At 31.7% G+C, this 21,341-nt stretch overlaps 2 protein-coding genes across 3 annotated transcripts; one reads left to right on the top strand and one right to left on the bottom strand.

Moving 5' to 3' along the window:
* LOC109352313 (ras-related protein Rab7) lies at window positions 4,409-8,579 on the top strand. The gene is made up of 7 exons (XM_019594238.1): window positions 4,409-4,543; window positions 4,638-4,664; window positions 5,036-5,135; window positions 5,247-5,393; window positions 7,242-7,322; window positions 7,393-7,538; window positions 8,260-8,579. Exons 1-7 carry the CDS (start codon window positions 4,491-4,493, stop codon window positions 8,324-8,326), a joined length of 621 nt encoding a protein of 206 aa, XP_019449783.1. The 5' UTR covers window positions 4,409-4,490; the 3' UTR covers window positions 8,327-8,579.
* LOC109352733 (NADH-ubiquinone oxidoreductase 20.9 kDa subunit-like) lies at window positions 10,096-17,372 on the bottom strand. 2 transcript variants are annotated; one of them, XR_002108395.1, is made up of 4 exons: window positions 17,135-17,372; window positions 15,709-15,862; window positions 15,520-15,676; window positions 10,096-10,183 (listed from the first exon to the last, which is right to left on the bottom strand). XR_002108395.1 is itself a non-coding variant. In XM_019594920.1 (2 exons), exons 1-2 carry the CDS (start codon window positions 17,286-17,288, stop codon window positions 15,711-15,713), a joined length of 306 nt encoding a protein of 101 aa, XP_019450465.1. In that variant the 5' UTR covers window positions 17,289-17,372; the 3' UTR covers window positions 15,517-15,710. The 2 variants fall into 2 exon arrangements, 1 of the variants encoding a protein (XP_019450465.1); XM_019594920.1 differs by lacking the exon at window positions 10,096-10,183 and having other exon boundaries at window positions 15,517-15,862.

The following is a 21,341-nucleotide window of genomic DNA, read 5'->3' as shown; positions in this document are numbered from 1 at the left end:
AATTACTCCTCTATTTTTTACACCTACAAAAACTCCCCTTATATATATACATATGTTACATTGATTACTCCTACATGAGAAATAAGTGTGATATTTTAAATAAAAATGATGACAAATGTAATTAAGTTAAAGAAAATATGATATATTATGGAGACAAGTCCAAATAGTATACTAGTCAATACATTTTCATTATTTTTTATACAAAATGCATCAATAATTCTAAGGAGATGTTGTTTAAATCACTCTTATACTATATTGTAACGATCAAAAATAATGAAAATGTATTGACTAGTATACTATTTGGACTTGTCTCCATAATATATCATATTTTGTTTAACTTAATTACATTTATATCATTTTTATTTAAAATATCACACTTATTTCTCATGTATGGGTAGACAATGTAATATATGTATATAAATTATGGTTTTTTTGTAAGTGTAAAAAATGGAGAGGTTGTTTGTGTAATTTTACTAAAACAATGAAGATAACAGTGTAATTTACTCTAAATATAAAGAATAAAATAATTATTTAGATATTTAAATCTGTATCAAAAGTTTGTAATTAAAAATAATAAATAAGTTTTTTTTGTTTTTCAATAATAAAATATCATGCAATAAAATAATATTTAGTCTTCAATTTTCATGAAACTACTGTACAACATTTGCATGGGTTGTTTTCTACTACTTTTATTGAAATCAAATTACTATAATACACGAACATAAAATAAAAAATAACACAAATTGAACATTTTAAAATGATAAAATTAAATGGTATGAAGAAGGTTATTAGAAGAAAGAAAAATTCACATATGAAAAATTAAACGGGAAGAAGTTGTGAGGAACGTAAACAAAAATGTTAACTTGTGATAAAATGTAAAATAAATAATTGAAGGAGAGAAATGTTAAAAAAATTTTACTCGTAAATTCTTCAGTTTGTGAAAATTTTATCTGTGAAAAATTAAACATGAAAAAATTGGGAAAAAGATGGACAAAATGTTAACTTTTCACAAAAAATAAAATGAGTGACTGAATGGGAATAAAAATATAAGAAAAATCATATTCAGGAGTTCTTCAATTCATGAAAATTTTACTTATGAAAAATTAAACATGAAGAAGTTGTGATGAATCTAAATAAAATGTTAACTTGTCACAAAAAGTAAAATAATAACTCAATGAAGAGAAAAATATTAAAAATATTTTATCCATAAGAATATTGAATGATGTTTGGATATATCATTCAATAGAATAAATACTATATCAAATTAATATCAACACTAAAAGTAGGGAAGGTTATATTTAGAGTGTCCTAACTTACTCCACTATAAAACTTACCAAAAACATCCCATAAATAATACATGTCAAAATTTTAAAGTATACATTCATCATTCCAAACAATTTATACATAGATAGTAGACAATCAATCATTTTCAGTACCAAATTTATGTGTAGTCGTAGTTTTGTAAATCACTTTCTAATTGAATAATAAGTACGAAAAAATCATCTTTAATATTATAAAAGTGTCATATTATTTTATTATTTTCTTTTATTTTTATATATTTCCCTCCATCTAGAAAGGATCATGATCCATTGGCATTAGGTACTCACTACTCTCATCTCCCCTCTCACTTTGAGGTTATTTAGAAGTTGAAACTTGGAATTTCATATGATATTCAGTCACTTAGTTATTAGATAATTGATAGTAATATTTATAGAGGAACAACACTAATACAATCTTAATCATTATTTAAAAAATTTAAAGTTATTTTGCTATATGCAAATCGATGACTTATCCAATATATAAATAATCAGTTTGGTTTGATTTATATCCATGACTACCACTGCTTCTGAACATTTTATAATATGTTAATATAATTAGGAGTTAAAAAGGAATAAAATATTAGTGGTCATTCCGAGCATGTAATTGGAATTATAGTTTGGAATATAATTACAATTCCATCAAGATTAAAATATTCATACCAAGTCAAAACATTATATAATTACTATCATCGTGTAATTTTTATTTTCCTATTTTGTCCTTAGATTTATTAATTTCTACATAAAAACCCATATAATATTAGTTAACTACTATTAATACAATCTATACTTCTATATCTATACTTTTATATTATATATAAAGCCAAAACTTGAAATAACTTCCTTCATAGTGTAATTTCCACTTCCTGCTTTGCACTTAACATTATTTAATTTTTACAAAAAAACCATATAATCCTAAGCAACCATCACCAACACATTAATTAACCACATATCTCACCTTAAATTAAACATTATCATAAACGCACAAAAAAATATAATATAAAGTACACCGAACACAACAAATACATTCTAATTCTAAAAAATGAAATATATAAAAAACGAAAACATGGTGTAATTTTATTTTTCTATTTTGTCCTTAACATTTTTTAATTTATAGAAAAAGACATATAATCTTAGTTAACTACTATTAATACAGTATTCATATATCACTTTAAATTGGACATTATAATAATTACAAAAAAATTAATTAAGCCCAATAAAAAACATTATAATTCTATAAAATAAAATATTTAAATTGAATACTTAATATCATAAAATAAGAATGTGGGTCGGAGGACACGAAATACCTATCGACACACTAGTCTATACTATTTAATAAAGGAAAAATACAAAATAGTCACCCACCATGTTGTAATTTGTGATTCCCTACTTTACCCTCATTATATTCTTATTTCTACAAAAAAAAAAAGCATTTAATATTATCTTCTTATTTTGAAAATATATTTAAAAAAACTGAACATTATACCAATCGAATAAATTCAACTGCAAATTATAAATATTTCACACAAAATATGATATTTTTAATTTATAATGTACAAACTATACGTTACAAAATGATATGAAAGTTACTGTCAGGATGCTACTGTGTATAATTGTAATTCTATGTTTGGTTTTGAGAAAGAATTATAAAATATAATTAGTCTTATGAATTCATTACCAATTCTTTTGTTGGTAAGTGAGATACTTGAAATTTTAGAATAAATCACAATAATGGTATTGAATAGATATATTTAGATTGTAATTAAAACTAATTCAAATAAATTAAGTTGATTAAACTAATTAAAGCTATATTAAATAAATAGTATTATTATTTTTTGAACTGTGTTGAAATAAAAAATAATATTTTCCTTGCCTCTGACATTGAGCTTGGACTCGTTTCTTGCTTTGTGTCCAAACACCTCCCTTGTGTTTTCTGTTTGGATTGAGATTCTATTTTAAAACAGGGTTATTCTGAGGGAAGGTGTCCAAAATGATATCACAGTTATGTCTTATAAATTGTAAAATCTATATAATGATTGTGTAAAGATTTATGCATATACATTATATCATTTATTTGTATTACATTTTTAAAAAGTCTACAATAATTAAGTATCAATGATGATGATACAATAACATTTTATAAAACTCATGTATTATCGGTTTGTCTCATTCATAATATTTTGATGTCTATTATAAAAAATATTTAAGTAGTGAAAGAGACACCAACGACCACGTTCACGTTTTGGTCAAAGAGTGACCTCTTTCCATTATTCATTACTAGGTTGTTGACCGATATTTTTATTTATTTTTATATAAAATATATTATCTTCATATTATATTATTAATGAAAAAATAATTTAAATATAAGAAATGTAATATATGAAGTCAATAGAAAGTAAAGATTTAAGAAAATAACTTATAGTAATTGATATGATATACATAATTTTTTTGTAAATTCTCATTTTATGTCTCTAATAATCATGGGAGAGTTGTTGGATGTTTTTTTTGTGTTATTGTATTCTTCTTTGATTAAGAAAGAGAGAAGATAGAAATAAGAGAGAATATGTGAAAAATTAATATAAAAAATGAAAGCAATAGAAGCAATATATGAAAATTTATAGTGGTTATTAATTAAGAAATTACAAAAGGATAAATTGGAAATATAAAGATTATACCATGGTAGTACTTATTAATTGTTTTGATTTTATTAATAGTATAGATAAACATGAAATTAGAATTTATAAATAGTAAAATAAGAAAACATAAATTATTCAATGAGTATATTTTATGTTTTCTGTTTATTTATTTGCATACATAGAAATTAAAACAATGGAAAATAATGGAATTGGAATTTGGAATTGCTTGGGTATGAATTGGGTTGAATAGTTATAGTTACTAAACTAAATAATTTCATGAAATAGGTTTTTATGGAATTTTTTATTCCAATTTTACACGGACTTCCAAACATCATGATTAAAATGTTAAGACCTAAACTCAATTTCATGGGAATAAATGAAAATACGAAACAGTTGATAAATAATAATAATAATAGTAGGGGAAAAATAGTGGGTTAACAATCATAATTGACCACCAATAACATAAAGCCATAAACCATAACCGAATCTTAGATCTTCTTCATTATTCCCTAATAACAGTACCACTCAACAAAACGACATGTCGTTGCGTAGGAGAACCTTGCTCAAGGTCATCGTTCTCGGCGATAGCGGGTTATTATTCTTATCCCTATCCCTATTCCTATTCCTATTCCTATTCCTAATAGTATGATTTCTCTTAATCCCATTTTCCTTCATTCATTGTCAGGGTTGGAAAAACCTCTTTGATGAATCAGTATCCTTCACTTCCATTTATTTTCTTTGCTTTCTTCATACTTAGCTATCACTTCATTTAATGAACGCTATTATGTTCTATCATATTGGTTATTCGTTATATTCTACATTGTTGTGTTTTATTTATATTAGTATGAAACATGAGATGAGCTTAAAATAATGGAATATTCTAAACGTGGCGGAATCAAAGAAAATAGAATAGAACATTGGTTCAATTCTTCTTATTAAATGCCAATGGTCCTATAGTCTTTAGATATGTCATTTTTTGTTGTTGTTGTTGTTGTTGTTAAAGGTCAATGTTTAGTGGTTTTATACTTGATGCTTATTTTGTTCTTGAAATTAGCATTTGTGGGACGTTAACTAATTGTTTAGATATGTACATAAGAAGTTTAGTCAGCAATATAAGGCTACAATTGGTGCTGATTTTGTCACTAAAGAACTCCAAATTGATGACAGACTCGTCACTCTACAAGTGGGTTTTTTAGTTGATCGGTATTTCGAGTTTTTTATATATTTACTTTAAAGATTGTTATGTAAATTACTAAGTTTTGTATATACTTTGTGTGACTGGTTTGGTTGGTAGATATGGGATACTGCAGGGCAAGAGAGATTCCAAAGCCTTGGAGTTGCATTTTACAGAGGAGCAGATTGTTGTGTCCTAGTATATGACGTTAATGTCATGAAGTCGTTTGATACCCTTGACAACTGGCATGATGAGTTTCTTAGACAGGTTATTTTTGTCTTCTACATTTTCCTACATTTGTTACTTTTGGTGATTTGCATGATAGCCTTGTGTGTTACATTTGTTTGGTACCTTTTAGTTTATTGTTATTAGAAAAAAGCAGTTATTTTTGCTATCCTGAAAAATCTGTATCATTGTATAAGCCTAACAAAGAAGCCAGGCTTGCTATAGCTTACTTTTGTTTTTCATCTTTTATGACCTTGTTTATACTTTATTTCTATCTGATTAGAATTAGACTATCAGCTAGTATTTGCTTGACCCTGAAACCCATGAGGTTTTTCCATATGATCTGATCCTATTCTACTATAAAAAATTTCACTCCTATGTCCTAACTGCTCTGAAAGAGGGAGACATAATAAGTCCTAACTTGTGGAATGCTCGTGTTTCCTCTTTTTGGGTTTCTACTTTGCTTGCTTGTCTAACTTTTAGGCTCTTTATTTTATAGGAGCCCACTTGTCTCATAATTATTCCATTCTGAAGTTACAGCAAGCACAATCAGTATCTTATATCTAGTTTATAAGTCTTGTATTTCATCCAACGTTGGTACATAATTTGATTAATTCTAAAGAGGGTGAGCCTATGTGCAACATTAAGGTTGCTGCTTAGTGACCACGAGGCCACAGGTTCAAATTTTGGAAATAGTCTCTTCACTTGCTGGATGAGACTACGTACATCTACCTTCCTCGGATACCACTTGGTGGGAACCACTTGCACTGGATCACTCTTTTTTAATAATTTGATAATGAGAAGACCTGACTTTTGATACAAATTTGAGGCTTTATAATTTTTTTCCCTTGCCCATATGCTTTAAATTGCTTTCTTTGAAGAGGAAGTGTGTGTGCTTGCCACAGTTGGAGTGTTTGTAGGTCTCTTAGAAAGGTTCTCAGGAGAGCAAAGTTCTGAAAATATGTCGTGCATTTGCTATAATTTGGTGTATTTGGGCTGAGGAACTCAAAACATTACCTCTATTCTTTTATGAGATAGACTTGTTCATCTTGCTTTCCTATGGCGGGTAGCTTGAGGATGCTTTAAGAATACTCAATACTCTTAGATTGGTAGGACTTGACTCTTCAAAAGATGGGGAGTGTTTATTAATGTTTCTGTTTTACTTTGCTTTTGTGAGAATTTTTCTTTATGTAAATTTCTTTCATCTTCATATACTAGAAAAAGTCAAAAGGTTGTGAACTGTTCCTTAATGAATCCAAAATGTCAGGATCCAGCAGGGTAAAATGAGTATATTCTACAATAGAAATATGAAGTATTTGATGCAACTCAGGTAGTGACCATTTGGAGAGTGGAAGATATACTAACAATCTTCACATTGAAATTTTCACATCTATTGAGGGGTGTCTCATTGAGAACATCGAATGGGCACATTCAAGCCAAAGTATTTCCATAAATAACATACTGCTTTTAATACCTTCTATTTTATCCCTTTTTAGTACCACATAAGAAGATCCTTCCTTTGATTGAGTATTAGCTTTCATTAAATTTAAATTATATACCACAGAGTATAATTTGTTGATGTAATTGGACTGTTTTGGGTAGTAATTTTCTATTTGAAGAAAGCCCACCAAATATTTAAATTAGTTGATCTAGTGGATTTATTTTAGCTTATACAAAGAGAATGAATAATTTTACTGGATTGCTGAACATTCTTTATGTTTGCTTGTTCATATGGCTAGTTTGACCCCTGAATGGTTCTTATATTATTATATCTCTCCACTTTTCATTTTTTGGCTTTATGTACATCCTTCTCAAAATACTATGCAGCCTTCACTTTTTTCGTATCCATGTGAAATAGGCTTCGCTTTTGATTTTTGTTTTGTGACACAGGCAAACCCTTCTGATCCAAGGACTTTCCCATTTATATTGCTCGGAAACAAGATTGATATTGATGGTGGGAATAGTCGAGTGGTAGGCAAACACTCTTGCACACCTAAAATTCCATAACTCCGGCATAAAGGTCTAATAATCTTCTATTCAGGTTTCTGAGAAGAAAGCAAAAGACTGGTGTGCTTCAAAAGGAAATATTCCCTACTTTGAGACATCTGCAAAAGAAGACTATAACGTGGATGCTGCATTCCTAAGCATTGCCAAAACTGCCCTAGCCAATGAGCACGACCAGGACATGTAAGATTTGACCTTGATTTGATTTGCGATATTGTGAATATAGGATCTGTAGTCTTCAGAAAGAATATGGTTTTAATTATTTCTTCTTTACATTTTGTGTTTGATATTTTTTTTATTGCCTTCTTAGGCATTATCCTCTGGATTTAATTACCATTTAGGTGCTATAATGGTTGAAATTTAGTGAAGAAATATGATGTAGGCAATCCTTAGCACCATTGTAAAGCCAACCTCTTACAAATTAGACCGGAAATCCTCTCGATGAAAGTTATTAGATGACTTGAGTAAGACTCAAAAAGAGAACTATATCTACCCCATAGAACTATAGAAGTGCAAATACAGAGATTTATTCTAAAAATTCTGGCATCTCTAGCTTATGACACAAAAATACTGCTTTCATTAGTATTAAATGCTCACATGCATTAGCTCTTCCTTGTCTTTCTTGAGATAATAACCGAGAAACAGCCTTTGTGTGGTGCATAAACAGAGAACTGTGTGATTAAGCTAGCAACTATAGTATGAGACCTATTAGATTTATAGCAAGCAAATGGTAATGTGTAGAAATGTTCATAACGAACCGGGTTAAAATTGTGTAACATGAAGGTTGAGATAGTGATGTTGTGGAATCTAATATTAGTCTCCAATACTTTCTACTTTTCCATTAAGAGGTATTCACAGATTGCTACTTAACTGACTGAGTTAAATATCTCAATATTCACTGCAGATATTTTCAAGCTGTTCCTGACCCAACTCCAGAGACTACTGAGCAGAGGGGAGGGTGTGCCTGCTGATGATTTCACCTATTACCCTCTAATAATTTTGGGTCAAATTCTTCAGATTCTTTTTGTACACTATGCCATACTTGTGAGTAAATTGTGTTTGGCCTTGGTGATGCCATTTTCATAAATTATTGTCCAGTTTTCAGAAGGACAAGAATATTGCACTTGTAGGAAAGATTGTTTTCAACTTTGATTGACAGATCTAGATGTGACATGAGGTTTTTATTTTTTAGTTTTCTGAAGATATTATTCTGAAGTTTGAAATAACATTGATAGAATGTCCATGTAAAAAAGGATGTAGAGTCCCTTTTCTTCTAAAAAGGAAACAGCATATTGCTGTAACACAATTGGAGTTAAAAACAATAAAAAAACGACAAATGTGGGGGTATGATTTATTTGAGTTAAGTGAGATGCATATAATTTGACATTTGTGTTTTAATTGCTATAATCAGGAGAAAATATCAAATAATACCGATTTACATAAAGAATATTTATGCACCGTCAATGTAAATATTTATATACAGTCAGTATATCATTTATCATGCATTTATATTTTTTAAGAGTCAATGCTAAATAATAGATAATGGTATAAAACTTTCATACACTGTTAATACATATATTTTTTAGTAAATTACACTGACACTCCTGAGTTTTAGTGAAGTTACACAAACCATCCTCACTTTTCTACACCTACACAAACCTCCCCTGGTTTTTTAACTTTCATTACATTGACCACCCTGGCATAAGAAATAAGTGTAATCTTTTAAACAAAAAATGTGATAAATACAATTAAGTTAAACAAAACATGATATAGTGTGGAGACACGTCCAAATAATATATGAGTCAATATTTCTTTATTATTTTTGGTTCGTTACACTATATTATAAGAGCGATTTAAACAATATTTCTTTAGAATTGTTGATGCATTTTGTAATAAAAAATAATAAAGATACATTGATTTGTATATTATTTACACTTGCCTACACAATATATCATGTTTTGTTTAACTTAATTGCATTATCACATTTTTTGTTTAAAAAATTACACTTATTTCTTATGCAGGGGTGGTCAGTGTAATGAAAATATAAAAACTAGGGGAAGTTTGCATAGGTATATAAAAGTGATGGGTGGTTTGTGTAATTTCACTAAAACTCAGGGGGTGTCAATGTAATTTACTCTATATTTTTATTTTCTTCCTGAAATATGATTTGAATACTAGTAGAAAGGATTATAAAAGCTTTTTTCTAATATGCCCGTAATGAAATGCTAATGAAACCTTAAAAGCAGATTTTCAGGTGGTTATTATCTTGAAAATTTTGAAAATTGATATATTTTGTTTTCCTATATATACTTATCTTTTTGTATGTTGGAATCTCCAAAATATATATAATAAATCTTCAAGTAAAATCAACAACGTTGATAATATTATTTGTTTAAAAGCTCTCTTTGAATTAAAATTATAAAAATATACTTATCTATACAAATAGTTAGCACGACCAACAAGATCCAACATAAATGATAGATTGATCCTTGTCAATTGTCATAATAAGAAAATACTTTATTGCTTCTACTTCTTTGGTTTCTTTGATTCAAAAAGATTAATTTCCAAATGTCCACTAGAGTCTCTCATGTACACTAAAAAAAAAGTCTACCACGTACTAAGAAACTAGTATTAAATATTATAAGCATTGGAATGTGTTTTGAATTGAAGTGGCAATAACAAGGTTCACTTTTAAGAGTATAATTAGTGACTGAAAAACAGATCAAGCACAAACATAGCCTCATGCACACAAACCCAGTCAGAGCCAAAACCTCAATTCTGTTGGGGAAGGGGAACAAAGAAAAACCAACCTTAAATATCTCTAATGACTATTGGACCAGACTGTGACCGGAGAGTCTCCAACCGTGAAGAGTCACAAGTGAGACATCACGTCTTGAACCAGAAGCCTTCATACTTGAATAAACCCAACAATCTCTCCCTCAAGTGTGGGTACCACACACTTTCCGGACTGCTTCCCCTTGAGTCCACAATGTCTTAGCCGAACCATCGGCTCTGATACGACTTGTTGGACCAGACTGCGACTGGGGAGCCTCCAACCATCGGGGAGTTCCATTGTGTTTGTTGTAGCGGAAGACACATGGAGAAAATATAATAGAGAAAAATGACATCGAGAAATTAACGTGGTTCAGCAATTTGCCTACGTCCACGATTGAAGAGCAACAATGATATTATCACTATGATAAAAGAGAATTACAAGTTCACTCAAGTGTTTCACTCACTTCCCAAAACTCAAGTACACCCAATATCACTCTCACTCACTTATATCTTAAACACTAAAATATTCCTCACAATATTAGAACAAGAGAAGAAGAGAGAATAGCTAGAATATTGGTGTGTCTTACAATGGCTTGGAGCATTCCTATTTATAGCCAAAGCCTTGAGGATCCTATGGCCAAAAACAAAGATGCTTCACCACAACCTCTTCTTCTCATTGGCTACAAAAAGGTTCCACTATAGTCACTCATTTTACTTGGCTACAAGAAGGTTTCACCATAGCCACTTCTTTTGCCACATCATTCTCTTGTTCTTTTAAGTCAATATTTAATAAATCTCCACCTTCGCTAAAAGACTATCATAACTATTTTCATGTTGCTCTTCTTCATGCCCACTAAAGATTCTGGACATCAATCAAGTCCAGACAATGTCTGAACTTCGTTGTTGGAACTGACTTCGTCATCATGTCAGCAGGATTATTTGTACTGGGTATTTTCTCCACTTTAACAATTCATTTCTCAATGATATCTCTGATAAAGTGCATCTGAATAACAATATATTTAGTTCTTGAATGATACATTGGATTTTTTGTGAGATGTATAGCACTTTGACTATCACAGTAGATGGTTGTTTCTTCTAGTTGTATACTCAACTCTTCAATTAGACCTTTCTCTCAAATGGCTTCCTTTACAGCTTTTGTTACTGTGATGTACTCCGCTTCAGTCAGTTGTAGACAAAGCAACAATTGATTGTAGTGTTGATTTCCAACTAATAGTACAACCACACAGTGTAAAGACATATCCAGCGAGTGATCTTCGCTTATCCAAATCTCCGGCATAATCTGAGTCAACATATCTGATGACCTTACTTCGAACATCTTTGACTTTTCCATACAATAAGCCAATATTTGTGGTACCCTTTAGTAGCGCATAATCCACTTCACAACCTTCCAGTGAACTTTACCAGGACTTGCCATATACCTACTTACTACACTTAGTGCTTGTGCAATATCTGGTCTAGTGCATACCATGGCATACATAAGACTGCCGACTGCACTAGCATAAGGTACACTTGCCATCTCCTCATTTTCGCCCTCAGTTTGTGGACACAAGACCATTGAAAGTTTGAAATAAGATGCCAATAGAGTAGTGACTGTTTTAGCATTTTGCATGCCAAATCGTTCCAACATTTTAGCATTTTTCCTTCCAGCTCCTAAGTCCTTCATTTCAAACTCTGAGCTCAATTGAGCTTTTAAGCTTTTTATTTCTGACATGTTCTTACATGCGATCAACATGTCATCAACATAAAGAATGAGATAGATAAATGACTTATTTGCAAGTTTCTTGTAGTAGACATAACTATCATGCTCACTTCTACAATAGTCATTTTCGAGCATGAAGGTGTCAAACCGCCGATATCACTGTCTAGGAGATTGTTTTAAGCCATATAAGGATTTCTTCAACAAGCAAACATGATTTTCCTTCCCTTGAACTTCAAATCCTTCAGGTTGTTTCATATAGATTTGTTCCTCCAACTCACCATGCAAGAATGTTGTGTTGACATCTAGTTGCTCAAATTCCATATCAAATTGAGCTACAATGGCAAGTAGGATGCGAATAGAGCTATGTTTTACCACAGGGGAGAAAACTTCATTGAAATCAATTCCTTCTCTTTGTGTAAAACCTTTGGCCACTAATCGCGCTTTGAATCTTGCATCTTCAACTCCAGGAATTCCTTCCTTCTTCTTGAAGACCCATTTGCATCCAACAACCTTTTGAGACTTTGGTCGTTTCTCAAGAACCCAAGTATGATTCTTATGAAGAGACTCAATTTCCTCTCTCATGGCAGAAATCCATTTGGAAGCTTCTTTATTGTTGATAGCTTCTTCATATGATTGTGGCTCACAATTGCTGATATCATCAGCAACATTTAGAGCATAAGACACCAGATCAGCATAACCATATTTCTCAGGAGGTTTTATATGTCTCCGTTGCCTATCCCTAGCCAACTGATAATGTTGCAATTGAGATACATCACTACTAGTAGATGCATCATGGATGTTCTTCTTCTTGATCAAATGTCTTTTCTTTTGTTGGCTCCACCTCAAACTCCACCTTCTCCGAGATACTAGGGTCTTTGTTTTCACTTGAAAACTCTTTATGAGGCTTTAACATTTCAATTTTCTACTGATAATACATTTTCTTTTCTCTGGCCACCACAACTTATATCCTTTTACACCATCAGGATATCCAAGAAAAATGCATTTCAATGCTCTTGCATCAAGTTTTCCTTCTTTGTTATGAGCATATGCAGGGCAACCAAATATCCTCAAATTATCATAATTTGCAGGAACACCCGACCACATCTCTTCTGGAGTTTTAAAGTCAATACCCGTTGGTGGACATCTGTTGATCAAGTAACAAGTTGCATTGACAGCTTCCGCCTAGAATTGTTTTGGCAATCCAGCATTTGACAACATACACCTTGTCCTTTCAAGTAAGGTTCTGTTTATCTGTTCTACAAGTCCATTTTGTTGAGGAGTGTGCCTCACAGTATAATGTCTGACAATACCATGATCCTTGCAAAAGTTTCCGAATTCTCTGCTACAAAACTCTAGGCCATTGTCAGTTCTCAGTCGCTTGATCTTCCTCCCAGTTTGCTTTTCGATCAAGGTTTTCCACTGCTTGAACTTCACAAATGCTTCACTTTTGTGTTTCAAAATGAAGATCCAAACCTTCCTTGAATAATCATCAATGAAAGTTAGCATATATCTCCTACCACCATGAGAAGGTACTTGGGAAGGACCCCACAAGTCAGAATGTACATAATCCAATGTGCCTTTTGTTCGATGAACTGCATTGTTGAACTTTATTCGACATTGCTTTCCAAAAATGCAATATTCACAGAAGTCTACCTTCCCGACTTGTTGACCACATAGTAATTCTTACTTGGCCAACTCGGCTAGACCTCTTTCAATGACATGACCCATTCTTAGATGCCATAATTTGGTGGCATCATAATCACTTGTTGAGGAGACAGCAACAATACTCGTGATTGTGTTTTCTTGTAGCATGTAGAGACTATTCTCTTTCTTTCCTTTCATTACAAACATAACACCTTTATATATTCTTATAGCTCCCTCCACCTTCACCTTTGAAGCTATAACCTTTTGAATCTAGTGTTCCTAAGGAAATCAGATTTTTCTTCAATTCTAGAACATGCCTTACATCTGTCAATGTCCTTACGATTCTGTCGAACATCTTGATTCTAGTTGTGTCGATGCCAATGACCTTGCATGAAACATTATTTCTTAGAAGGACCTTGCCCCATCTAAGGGTTGGTAAGTGAAAAACCAATCCTTATTGGGACATATGTGATATGAGCATCCAGAATCAAGTATCTATTCATCCTTTGAATCATGTTCGGAGACTATTAGTGTATCTGCACCATCATAGTTATTTGCTACAGATGCTTCTTCATATTCATAAATCTTTTCATTGCCTTTGCGCTCTAGACAATTATTTCTTATATGTTTGTGACAATGAAAGCATTTATACTTTCTAGGTTTTGCTTTAGACTTGGACCTAGATTTTCCTCTTTCACCAAATTGATTTCGCTTCTCTGTTCTTCCTCTAGCAAAAAAATCTATCACCTGAGCCTTCAGATCTCGAATCTGATACTCTTTTCTTCAGTTCTTTTGAGTGCAACGCCGCCTTTACTTCGTCTAAGGTCAGATCTTCTCGACCATACATCATGGTGTCGATGAAGTGCTCATAAGAACTTGGAATGGAACATAGTAGAAGAATTTTTTGGTCTTCATCTTCAATTTTAACATCAATATTCTTTAGATCAAGAATAATTTTGGTAAATTCATCGAGATGATCTTTTATGGGTTTTCCTTCCTGCATTTCAAGAGTATATATTCTTTTATTCAAATACAGCCTGTTAGTGAGTGACTTCGTCATTTACAGGCTTTCCAGCTTCAACCATAATGAAGTAGCTGTAATTTCATCTGACACTTCTCGTAGAACTTCATCTCTCAAGCACAACAAAATTACACTATGTGCTTTTTCCAAGTTTTCATCCTTCTCGTCCTCGGTTAGACTCTATGATAACTTGTTTCTACCTTTCAAGGCTTTTCCCAAGCCTTGATGAACTAGTAGAGCTTTCATCTTCAAACACCATAGGTTGAAATCATTTTCTCCATTAAATTTCTTCAAATCAAATTTAGCACTCGCCATGATAACCGTATACCAGAACAATATCGTAGTCCGTGAATGTACACCATCAAAGCTCCCAGGAAAGAGAGGTGAGTCTTAACAGACACGCTTAAATACCAGGTCTTTCCTAAGACAGAACTTTCTTAGACATGCACTTTCACATTATTATACTTTTCCAGTAACAAGAACAATTCTTTTCTGGTGTGTGAGATTAGACAATGCTGCAAACACAGAGCATACTAAGAATTTTCTTTTAGATCGTACGGTTTAGCATGCAAGAGCTCTACGAGCTCTTATACCAGTTTGTTGTAGCGGAAGACACATAGAGAACATATAATAGAGAAAAATGACACCGAGAAATTAATGTGGTTCAACAATTTGCCTACGTCCACGGTTGAAGAGCAACAATGATAGTATCACTACGATAAAAGAGAATTACAAGTTCACTCAAGTGTTTCACCCACTTCCATATTCCTCACAATATTAGAACAAGAGAAGAAGAGAGAATATGCACTAAGGCTAGAATATCGGCGTGTCTTACAATGGTTTGGAACATTTCTATTTATAGCCAAAGCCTTGAAGATTGTATGGCCAAAACAAAGATGTTTCACCACAACCTCTTCTTCTTATTGGCTACAAAAAAGGTTTCACCATAGCAACTTCTTTTGCCACATCATTCTCTTTTTCTTTTAAGCCAATATTTAATATGAATAAAATGATATATTCCATTAGCATGAAGCAAGTTGTCATTGACATGCATACTGAATAAAGGTAGTACAAAGATCAAAATTACATATATTGTTATTTTATTTTTCGTTGTCACCATGATTGTTCAAATAGAACCTCGGACACCAAACAAAGAAAAGAAGAAGATGGCTATATAATAAATCGAGAAAAATTCTCATTTCTTCTTGTATTGTTCGACCTCGCCATCATTGGGGAAGAAACCCATGAGTCGACCAGCTGAGTTCTGGTATGCATACATGAACCCACCCATAACTCCGATCAGACCTCCAGTTACCATAGATGGTCCCCTAATCCCAGGCCTAATCCCTAAGCAATAAGGAAAAGGAGAAGAGCAGTTTAAGTATGTGCCATTTTACCACCAAATTGTGCAGAGATAACATTTTATTTTACAATATATGCATCCAAATTTCATTATAAGCAAATATTAATGACTTACCTCCATATTCACCATAAAATTAATGGATTTCATACATTATATCTTATGTCATTTGTACATCAAACAGTTTACAAACAAACAAAAAAATGCAACAAAGGCTGAAAAAATAGTGGATGTGAGAATGAGTGATTATTTACAGTACACTACAGTTTGGCCCTAAATGCTATCTCACTTTTCCATGGTCATTATGAATTAATCCTCAGGAAGTGAAACTCACTGGTTGTACAAAAAGCCCACTTGAATTTTCATGTCATCCATTAGTAATTCAAATATCTAACAACAAGAATATAAAGGGTACACGTCTGCTGTTCCACAAGTTGTGTCACTGCATGTGCCATCACCTATCATTGGTCAGGAAAATAATTAATTATTAATTTTTTAACTTAAATATATTTTTTCACCCAATGGTAAGCTAGTGGTACATGTAGTGGCACAACTTGTGGGACAACAGATGTCCTTCCGAATATAAATGGGGTTCTATACAATTTGATGATTTAAACTTAGAAGAACATGTTACAGGACCTACTGTCCCCTCAATTATAATCCCCAACAGTATTTCACATTTTTTTGCCAAACTCAAACTATGACATTCACTCAAATTCCAAAAGCAAGTGTGTAAGTACTGGAGAATTGTAAAATTAAAACCACAGAAAGTAGCATTGAAGTGTTGGTTGATATAAGGGGAGAAGTACACCAATCCATGTATTTTCCACTTAGTTTTCACCAATGTAATATATAAATATTCATAAAGTTTTCACCAATTTAATATATGAACCAAATGAATTTAAGGTCTGATCCTTTCTGTCTCTTCTGAATTATGAGCCAAATGGGAGTTCTTTCTTTAAGTTCGGCCACACATCATTCTGAGGAATATTGAGATAAAAATCTTCTATCTACATCAACCTAAGAGTTTTAAATTGCTAGTAATGAGTAGAATAAAATTTCATTGCAACAAGTGAAAATCTATTGTACTAAGGGCTAGTTTGGTATATTGGTAAAAATAGGATTGAGAACTTCATTAATGAAATAAAATTTTACAAAATAAAACTTCTACACGAAATTTTCACCTACATTTTTAACGCATACATTACCAACTATACCATATAAAAATATTTCAAATAAACAGATAGAGAATGAAGTACCAGAGAGGTAGCCAACAGTGACGGAAACACCAGTGATGGTAACAAAGCGAAGGTAATCGAGGGTGTTGAAGTTTCCAACCACTTTGGTAAATGGTGGGTTTTGATCTATAACTGGGTATTCTGGTTTCGTCGATGCTGTGATATCTGTGTTCATTTTTTGTTCTTGTTTTTTTTTCACTTTTGTATCTTTCTCTCTGTCTTATGTTTCTTCTGTTCTGTAATTATCACTGTCTCGTCTTTGTTGATTTTGATCTCAATTTTGATGTTGGGTTTACACCCTTAGGGGCTAGAAGTTGAAGCCCATTACCCAAATGAATTTTGGTTAGGCTAATGTTTAATATGGATTAGTCTACCAACTCTATACAGGAATAAAGTAATATTGTAATTTGTAAATTAATTATTAATAAATAAAATATTATTTTGTAACATATATAATTTTTTTTTGGTTTTTTTATTAGAGTGTAACAAAGTTTATAGAAAAATATGTCATTTATTGGTGACAACGAAATTCAAAACCTATCAAGACTTTTTTCCATCCACAAAACTTGAACATGAGACATTGCGTAAGGAAATCAAACATAAATATCAATATGAGTCAACTTGTATATTGGATTCTGGGTCAATAAAGTAAGATTCTTACATGAATGAATGTTAACATGTAAATTTGATCACCATAATAAATCATAAAACTCAACTCTTAATAATGTAACTGATAGGAAATTCTTAAATTAAGAAATCAATCAAAAAAGGATTTTTATAGTTTAGAATTCACTATTACCATCAAATAAAATTTAGAGACTATATTATAGATGATTTTAAATATAAATGACTTGATTACAACTTTAAAAAAATTTAGAAACTATTTCAAAATTCAAACAATTCAAGTATTATACAATTAATATAACTTGAATGAATTTTACACCTTATACAAGTGACACATTTAAATATATACATTATATTTAACTATTATAATAGATCTATAAAACATTTATGATGACCTTACAAGTAATACGCATACTAATAAATATCATGGAAGATTTATCGTTGGTTAAATTTTCGAAAATGTTCCCACTTCAAAACATCATTTGACCACCAAAATCATCCCCCAAACACTCGACAACACTCCATGTCAGACAATCAAGTCTATTGGCATGTCCACCTTCCGGACATATCACTATACTATATGTTGTTCCATCCTGATTTAAGTCACATCATGGTTTGCACTAATCTGCCAAGCCTCAATTGTATATCAGGCATAGAAGAGTCCACCCTGTACAACTGATAGTCAAGACTACACAATCCAAAGAAGGGACAAAGTTGACCTAATAGAGCACAAATGATAATACAAGAGACCAAAACCCTCTCACATTTGACTGTCACACCACTTATACTGGACTAATATACCGTCTGCACAGTGTAGACCTCTGCCACGACTACACATGTCACCTACATCATGTGTCATCTTCTGTCATGCGATAAGAACATATCTAGTATATAGCTTTGTGGGCTAGGATAGGCTATACATCATTTACCAAAGAACATTTCATGTTATTCTCCCCGATCAATAGGGGACACCCCCATAAAGAAGTTAACATTTAATATTGTCTATTACTCTTGCGTTCTATTCTCTACACACATCTCTTTCATTTAGTGATTTGAGCGTCAGGGTATCTTTTCAAGTACCCACTCAGGTGCTCCCAGACTAGACTCATGCGACATTTAAGAGATATATTGTCTGGATTTCATTCTTTTAAACCGACAACCTCCATACCTTAAGAATAAAGTTGAAATGATTTTGACTTAGTTATAATTAAAAAAATCAATTAATTAAATAATTGTAGAAACTTAGACCTATTTAAAGTGGTTGAAGTTGGCCAAAAAAAACTTAGAGAGATGAATATTATTGATATTATAAATAAAATATAATTTAACAATGTTTTCTTATTATGATGCATTTTTTACTTCTCAACTTTTGGTCATGTATAAAAAAATGTCCCCTAATTTTTTTAATTAATTTACATCCTTAAAATTATTTGGTTATACAATGTTAGTTCTTCTAACAAAATTATTAGGGATGATAATGATAATTAAAACGGTAGGTACTTGTCCGAACTCAACCCAAATTTAATAGGGGAAACTCGATGTGATTAAGTTCAGGTTTTACCCGAGTTCAACTTTTGGGTTCGATTTCGGGTTTCGTACAGTTGATATCCTACCTCGAACCCAATTAATATATGTAAAATTACAAAATCACACATAAATACATATATAAAACCTATATATTCATATATATAAGTTTGATATATATAACCTATTTTATATATAAAAATACATGTTTCAGGTGAGTTCTGGTTGAGTTCAATGATATATCATTATTTTCAACCCCACTTTATTCATATTTAGGTTTTGGATTTCGGGGCTGGGTAAGCACAAATCCAACCCCGATCTGCTTCGTTGTCATTCCTAAAAATTATATCAAAAAATTAACACTCATAATATGTTTTTTTTGGGTACTACCAAGGGTTTCCTTACTAAATGAGACTCTTTCCATTAATGGAGATTACACTTTTTCCCTTATTTTAAAGGAGATTACACTTTTTCCCTTAAAATATAAAGAAAAAGTCATTTCTCTCTCCATTACTTGAGAGAAGTCTCACTCATTTTTTGAATAAGGAACTAATTAGGATATCCTCATTCCTGTTTTAGGTAACACTCATTAATGTTACACTACTTATTATTACATCTACACTACTTATTATTACATTTATGACTATTTAAATAATAAAAAAGTTAAACAATAAAATTGTCATTGGGTAAGGTTAAGCCCTCATTTGGATTGAGAGGATATGGAGAGAAAGAAGATGAAGGGAGAGAAGTATGAGAGAAATTAGGATTTTCCCCCCTTTGGTTGAGAAGATAGAATGAGGGGAGGAGAAAAAAATAGTTGGGGTCCACAAAATTTATTTCTCCTCAAAGATGAAGAGAAAGATGAGAGAAAAGTGTTATATTTTGTAAAATACCATAAAAATCCTTAACCTAAATTACCTTGCATACTTTATTATTGGCGGCAATTTTTTCATCTTCTCCCCATTGTTATCTCCTCTGTTTGTGGATTTGCTACCTGGTATGCATAACTTTATTTTTTTCTTACTTTGTGGATTTTCTTCTTCATTGTCATATATTAGTAGATTTGCTGCCTGATTATTTCTTCTTCTTAGTGGTAGTTGTTACTCAAGATTGGGGATTTGCTATTTGTATAACTCTCATTTTTATTATACCTATTGGTGCATGCTATTGCTACTTGGTTAAACACTTGTTTTAGATCACTATCATCTGCATATTGTTTTGTTTTGCCTCATAATAGGATTAGGCTTTATCATCAAACCAATTTCATCACCGTTATATCCTAATGCACCATTTGTCCTTGCATAATATTTTGATTTTTTTTCATGGTAACATGTCCCACCAAATAATAAAGCATGTTATTGACAAAAGGAAACTACTGGTAAGTTTCAATTAGACAAAAGCATGCAAGTGGTTCTGCTAAACATGACCAATTATCATAGGCACAAGTATAACATTATGGTTAATAACACACGTTTATCATAAAACTCCAAACTTAGTATGATTATGTTTAGTTTCAATATTGAGAGATAGTTATACATCACTAAGGAATACTCTATGAGAGTAGGCAACATAGTGAATAATCTTTGAACTTAAAAGTATGATTTAATGTACTTTAAAAATCAATATACTAAAAATGTGAATATATACCTACAAATATGCATATATAGCTCTTGATATTAGGTGGGTATAACTAGATGGGGAAGATATGAACCTAGTTAGCATCCCACAATACATAGTTGAACGTCATGCGGTCATAGCTGAACGCCAACTAACAGCTATTGAGAAAAGGAATGAATTTTTTCAGAAACAGTTGAACATCATCCAACATACTAGGTTGTGTGTCTATAGAGAAGCAGAGGTATGGGATTTACTGACTGAATTAGATGTGATTGATCCATATCGCATGCGCTGCTATGAATATCTATGCATTAATGAGCAAAAGAAGCGCCAACTTTTTGGTGTTCCACCCCACATACGCATGCAAGCTCTGATTCAGATGATGAATGAGAGTGGATACCACTAACATATTTGATATCATATATTTTTGGAATATGATAAAAGTGGGATGTAAACCTATCTA

The sequence above is a fragment of the Lupinus angustifolius genome, chromosome LG07, assembly GCF_001865875.1.
Source record: "Lupinus angustifolius cultivar Tanjil chromosome LG07, LupAngTanjil_v1.0, whole genome shotgun sequence".
NCBI lineage: Eukaryota > Viridiplantae > Streptophyta > Magnoliopsida > Fabales > Fabaceae > Lupinus > Lupinus angustifolius.
Note: the sequence above shows the minus strand (reverse complement) of the source record. Positions and strands in the feature narration are given on the sequence as shown.